We start from the raw sequence: 7,059 nt of genomic DNA, 5'->3' as shown, positions 1-7,059 counted from the left end.
AATGCCAGAAAGAAGTAAGTCATATACAGCCGCTGGCCACTAATCTAATCCACATTTTCATCTACTAGAAGCATTGAACACTGCAGACAAATGAGAACCTCAACAACGGCAGAACGAGCCACACCCGTCTACAGAACCAGATGAATGGATTCTGTCTTTAGGCAAACTTACCCATCAATACACCCCTCAGAACCCCGATTCCTCCTGGTGCCTTTCAGGTGAAGGGATATTGATGTCATGTTATCACTAACACAGATGGACATAGACACTATTACATGTGTCCCAAATAGCACCCTATTCCTTACGTATGGGCCCTTGTTAAAAGTGGTGAACTATATAGGGAATAAGGTGCTATTTTGGGCATACACTGGGAGAGAGAGTCTTACTGCCGGCTGATTGGCAGATGATTGGCAGATGAACTGTCAGAGGACAATGTTCAGTTCACACAGACGAGATGAGGTGACTCGTCCAGGCCGACCTTAACTATGGGGCTTGGCTCCAATTTCACTCACAGCTCCTTGAGGAGACGAGGCCAGTCTGCAATAGTGGAAAGGACACATCTAATCCTCCACTGAGCCAGTGTGCCAAAAAAACACCCACGGGCTCACGCACACAGAAAGTTTCATCAAAACTAATTTTGAAATTGATTTTCTTCCATTTAAAGTCCTGTGAAGATTTAGTGGGGCAAAGAACAGATACAAACAATTACACAGACAATTGCAGTGATTTAAATGAGGAAAGAATGAAGTCTCAGCTGAAGAGAGGCACAGACGACTATGTGAGTAAAAGGAAGTGTGTGGGAGTTTACCGGCAAGTAAACATAAGGACATACTATATGTACTGTAAGTGAGTGTTTGTGTAATTGAGGAAGTTGAGTGTCCATGTGTTTCTATTTGTATTCGTTTGGCAGAATGAGGTATTCAAATACTTGAAGTGTTGAAAGTGACCCACTTACCTGTTTAAGTAATCTGTGTCCCAGATGAACTGGTCAGAGAGAGAGACAGACTTCACCAGATCTGCACGTTGAGCTCTTTATTTTATTTTATTTTACTAGGCAAGTCAGTTAAGAACAAATTCTTATTTTCAATGACTGCCTAGGAACAGTGAGGTTGTCAGCTCGGGGATTTGAACTTGCAACCTTTCGGTTATTAGTCCAATGCTCGAACCACTCGGCTACCCTGCCCGCCTCTACAAACAATTCATTCAACCTCTTGGCTTGGTTTTGCTCTGACTTGCACTGTCAACTGTGGGGCCTTGTTTTTTTTTTAAATATAAATTTGCAAAGAATTATGTTTTGCTTTGTCATTATGGGCTACTTTGTGTAGATTGATGTGGGGAAAAAGTATTTTATCCATGTGGAAGAAGTCAAGGGGTCAGAACACTTTACTCAAGTTGAGGAGTGTGTCATTGGCTTGCTGACTGCAGGATTGTCCACCAGAGCTGTTGCCAGAGAATTGAATGTTCATTTCTCTACCATAATTCGCCTCCAATGTCATCTTAGAGAGTTTTGCAGCACGTCCAACCAGCCTCACAACCGCAGACCCACGTGTAACCACGCCAACCCAGAACCTCCACAGCCGCCTTCTCTACCTGCGGGATCATTTGAGACCAGCTTCCTGGACAGCTGATGAAAATGTGGGTTTGCACAACCGAAGAATTTCTGCTCTGCAAACTGTCTCAGGAAGCTCCCCTGTGTGCTTGAGGTCCTCACCAGGGTTTTAACCTGACTGCAGTTCAGTGTCGTAACCTTCGATTGCCACTGGCACGCTGGAGAAAGTTTGCTCTTCAGAGATGAATCCCGGTTTCAACTGTACGGCAAAGAGCGTGTGTGGCGTCATGTCGGTGAGCGGTTTGCTTTTGTCAACGTTGTGAACAGAGTGCCCCATGGTGGCGGTGAGGTTATGATATGGGCAGGCATAAGCTACAGACATCGAACACAATTGCATTTTATCGATGACAATTTGAATGCACATAGATACCGTGATGAGATCATGAGGCCCATTATCGTTTTATTCATCCACCAACATCACCTCATATTTCAGCATGATAAATGCACAGGCCCATGTCGCAAGTATCTGTACACAATTACTGGAAGCTGAAAATGTCCCAGTTCTTCCATGTGCTGCATACTCACCAGATACGTCACCCATTGAGCATGTTTGGGATGCTCTGGATCGACGTGTATGACAGCGTGTTCCAGTTTACACCAATATTCAGCAACTTCATTGAAGAGGAGTGACAACATTCCACAGGCCACAATCATCAGCCTGATCAAATCTATGCAAAGGAGATGTGTCGCGCTGCATGAGGCAAATGGTGGTCACACCAGATACTGACTGGTTTTCTGATCCACGCCCCTAGTTTTTTGTTTGTTGGTACACTATATATACAAAAGTATGTGGACACCCCTTCAAATTAGTGGATTCGGCTATTTCAGCCTCACCTGTTCCTGACAGGAGTATAAAATCAACACACAGCCATGCAATCTCCATAGACAAACATAGAATGGCCTTACTGAAAAGCTCAGTGATTTTCAATGTGGCACCGTCATAGGATGCCACCTTTCCAACAAGTCAGTTTGTAAAGTTCTGCCCTGCTAGAGCTGCCCCGCTAGAGCTGCCCCGCTAGAGCTGCCCTGCTAGAGCCACGGTCAACTGTTATTGTAAGGTAAAGTTAAAAAGTCTAGGAGCAACAATGGCTCTGCTGCGAAGTGGTAGGCCACACAAGAACGGGACCGCCGAGTGCTGAAAGGTGTAGTGCGTACAATCATCTGCAACACTCCCTACCGAGTTACAAACTACCTCTGGAAGCAATGTACAATAACTGTTCATCGGGAGCTTCATGAAATGGGTTTCCATGGCCAAGCAGCCCCACAGCATTCTCTGGAGTGATGAATCACACTTCACCATCTGGCAGTCCGACGGACGAATCTGGGTTTGGCGGATGCCAGAACACTACCCGCACGAATACATAGTGTCAACTGTAAAATTTGGTGGAGGAGGAATAATGGTCGGGTCCTCCTCCCAGAGCGCTAAGAACCTTGGCGTGATCCTGGACAACACCCTGTCGTTCTCAACTAACATCAAGGCGGTGGCCCGTTCCCTTAGGTTCATGCTCTACAACATCCGCAGAGTACGACCCTGCCTCACACAGGAAGCGGCGCAGGTCCTAATCCAGGCACTTGTCATCTCCCGTCTGGATTACTGCAACTCGCTGTTGGCTGGGCTCCCTGCCTGTGCCATTCAACCCCTACAACTCATCCAGAACGCCGCAGCCCGTCTGGTGTTCAGCCTTCCCCAAGTTCTCTCCGTCACCCCGCTCTCTCCACTGGCTTCCAGTTGAAGCTCGCATCCGCTACAAGACCATGGTGCTTGCCTACGGGCTGTGAGGGGAACGGCACCGCAGTACCTCCAGGCTCTGATCAGGCCCTACACCCAAACAAGGGCACTCGTTCATCCACCTCTGGCTGCTCGCCTCCTACCACTGAGAAGTACAGTTCCCGCTCAGCCCAGTCAAAACTGTTAGCTGCTCTGGCCCCCAATGGTGGAACAAACTCCCTCACGACGCCAGGACAGGCGGAGTCAATCACCACCTTCCGGAGACACCTGAAACCCCACCTCTTCAAAAGGAATACCTAGGATAGGATAAAGTAATCCTTCTCACCCCCCCTTAAATGATTTAGATGCACTATTGTAAAGTGGCTGTTCCACTGGATGTCAGAAGGTGAATTCACCAATTTGTAAGTCGCTCTGGATAAGAGCGTCTGCTAAATGACTTAAATGTAAAATGACTTAAATGGGTGCGGTTTGGGCCCCCTAGTTCCAGTGAAGGGAAATATTAAGGCTACAGCATACAATGACATTCTAGATGATTCTGTGCTTCCAACTTGGCAACAGTTTGGGGAAGGCCCTTTCCTGTTTCAGCATGACAATGCCCCCGTGCACAAAGCGAGATCCATACAGAAATGGTTTGTCGAGATCGGTGGAAGAACTTGACTGGCCTTCACAGAGCCCTGACCTCAACCCCATCAAACCTTTTGGTGAATTGGAACTCTGACTGCGTGCCTTGCCTAATCGCCCAACATCAGTGCCCAATCTCACTTATGGCTGAGTGGAAGCAGTTCCTGCAGAAATGTTCCAACATCTGGTGGAAAGCCTTCCCAGAAGAAGAGGCTGTTATAGCATTAAAGGGGGACCAACTCCATATTAATGCTCATGATTTTGGAATGAGATGTTCAATGAGCATGTCCTGTATCTGTGACAAACAGATTGTCAGTCATGTGAAATCCATAGATTAGGGCCTAATGAATTTATTTCAATTGACTCATTTTCTTATGAATTGTAACTCGGTAAAATCTTCAAAATTGTTGCATGTTGCGTTTCTATTTTTGTTCAGTGTCGTTTGTGACAAAACAAGCAGGTAGAGAAGCATTGTACCATCTAAACCGCTATGAAATATCTTTACTATAACCAAAAATATTGTATTTTCAGCTATTCGAAGCCGTTGTACAAAACCAAAAGTAAGACACGAAAACAAAACTTAAGAACGGGAAGGCTAGAAATAGCTCACATAGAACAAATCTACCGCTTCTTAGACTTGCTTATGTGAAATTGTTTGGGTTTCCGAAAAAGATTACATATATCATATATATACATATTAATACATATTGCGGCCTTAAAAGCTCGTTTTTCCCTCACCACCCAGACCACTCCCAGAGTCCTAGAAAAATGATTGCTGAAAAATTGATCTAAAAAATAAATTTAAAAAAGCTTTTTTTTTTTTTTTTTGGACCATTTGAATTGAAAACAACATGAGTAAGGCACTCAATTGTTACCCAGCAATGATTTGATAAAAACCCAAATCCTTTTAACAAATCCCTCATTAGTACAAAGCTGGGGAAATAGACAAACACAAATGTAAAGAGACTCAGCTAACCAATAGTGGTTTTATTATTAGTGAGCAGTGTTAAACAATGGATTATCAAAAACATCAATTCAGTGGTACAAATAACATCCACACACAAGCAGCGCCTAAATAGTACATGAGTCCTTCATTGTTTAACAGAGGTCATTGGCAAACTGTGCTCAACATTCAAGTTGAACTAATCAGCAAGTGATTGTCAATCACCAAAGGCACTGATTAAATAGCTAGAACTGTGTTAAAAGGTCAAGTTGGCCAGTTCAGTTCAGTAGGGTTTGTTCCATTCACTGAACATATGCCTTTCCTAAACAAGCATCCTGTTACTAACACAACACACACACACACACACACACACACACACACACACACACACACACACACACACAGTCTCTTCTACATTTCGACAGGTTGACTCCCACTCTCCCCTTATATAAGCGCATTACCTCTGATCCGAGCCCTACGGGCCTGGTCTAAAGTAGTGCACTGTAAAAGGAATAGGGGACTTGGGCTACAACCTCGAGGGTTTCTAAGATCTACAAGCACAATGAAAGGCTATCAGCTGGGTTAAAGGCACTGCACTGATAAACACACGTAATATTTCTTTTATAATACATTGCATTGATTTGTAATGTTGTTTTTTCACCTATACAGTTAGCTCTCGAGGTAAGCAAAAGGTTAATCATTCTTAGTCAAATCCTTTATACACTAGTCAATTATCTGTGGTCTTGGATGCTTTTTTCTTTACATAGATAAATGCTATGGCATTAACAGTGGGGTCTGCAAACCCCCTTCATGTATTCAGTTGAAGCCAGAAATCAGAAGAATAACCAGATGCTACACATGCTTGTCCCTTGGAACTAAGCCCCCATATACCCGTGACTCGGAAAGGACCTCTTTCTTCTCCCTATCGAGGACCTCGGACACCCCGAGGCTGACGGGAGCGCGTACAGAAGACCAGTAGGCAGCCATTTCACCACCACCCAGCTTGTGTCCCAGCTAAACTAGGTGATTTATATTCAGAGGGAAGAACACGGGACTGGAAACAATCAATCTCCAGGTGGCGAGTCAGTCAGACAGACGGGGAATATGATAATGCATTGACTGTTGAAAATAGTTGGTCCTGTATTGTTGTGGGTCTGTAAGGCACTGTGTTAGCGCTGGAGGACAGGCAGCCAAGTGGCTTCCAGACTGTGGGTTCAGTGACTCTTGGTCTTCGCTCCGCGGTCGGGTTCCCCTCAGTTTCCTCCAAGGGGTGGGGCTGTGGGCGGGGGTGTGGGGGGGGAGGGAGAGGGGCTCATGTCGCTGTAGCCCGGGGGAGGCGACGTCTTCTCCCCATGTCCAGCAGCTCTTCATCCTGAGGATGAGGAGGACACAGTGACTCGCTGATAATCTCAGGCTTAAAATGATAAGACGGCACAGGTTCTAAAAATGTCCTCTTATTTTACACGTCACGAGTTATCGAGTTAAGAAAAGGCATGAACATTCAACAGTGTGTGGCTCAGTTGGTAGAGCAGGGTGCTTGCCACGTCAGGTTGTGGGTTCGATTCCCACGGGGAACTAGTACAAAAAAAAGGACCCAGACTGTAAACTGTAAGTCACTCTGGATAATAGCGCCTGCTAAAATGACTCAAAATGTAAACCCTTCACCGCACCGTGTCCGCAGTCTCCTCCCCTCGGTGGTGTGTTCGCTGTAGTGATTGGACAGCTCAAAGTCTGAGTAGGCACTCTCCACCGCCTCCTCCTCATAGTCTGTGGGTAGTCGGACTCCTCTGAGATAGGGAAGGGTAGTGGAGGGGGAAGCGTGGCGGGGCGGAAAGAGATGGAAAAGGTGCACAAAGAGAAAGGCGGTGAGGAGGGGACAGGGGTGATGAAAGAAGAAGGAGGGGTGTGTCATAGGAACTGTCATAGCTGCATATGAATCATCATTTAACCAAAACAAATGCATCTGCTAAGTGAGTGTGGCTGCATTCACAGAGCCCAAACAATAGTCTACAACAAGCAAGGAGAAAGACAAGATAGAGAATAAGCTCATCTTTCCCAGGAGAGCAGAGTGCCAAACCCATGACAGAGAGGGGAGGGGGTGAAAAGCTAGCAGAGCGGCATCAGAAACATAAATATTCAATTGCTCCAGCTGTGACG

At 45.7% G+C, this 7,059-nt stretch overlaps 1 protein-coding gene across 1 annotated transcript in view; it reads right to left on the bottom strand.

Moving 5' to 3' along the window:
* Nucleotides 1–6,214: 6,214 nt before the first annotated feature.
* LOC135533924 (patatin-like phospholipase domain-containing protein 7) overlaps nucleotides 6,215–7,059 on the bottom strand; it is a gene marked incomplete at its 5' end in the record, with an annotated part of 40,342 nt that continues 39,497 nt past the window's right edge. The window contains 4 exon segments of the mRNA XM_064961117.1: nucleotides 6,215–6,274; nucleotides 6,573–6,586; nucleotides 6,589–6,672; nucleotides 6,675–6,689. Coding sequence (XP_064817189.1) covers nucleotides 6,215–6,274; nucleotides 6,573–6,586; nucleotides 6,589–6,672; nucleotides 6,675–6,689 — 173 coding nt within the window.

The sequence above is a fragment of the Oncorhynchus masou genome, unplaced genomic scaffold (genome assembly GCF_036934945.1).
Source record: "Oncorhynchus masou masou isolate Uvic2021 unplaced genomic scaffold, UVic_Omas_1.1 unplaced_scaffold_2812, whole genome shotgun sequence".
In the NCBI taxonomy this organism is placed as follows: Eukaryota; Metazoa; Chordata; class Actinopteri; order Salmoniformes; family Salmonidae; genus Oncorhynchus; species Oncorhynchus masou.
Note: the sequence above shows the minus strand (reverse complement) of the source record. Positions and strands in the feature narration are given on the sequence as shown.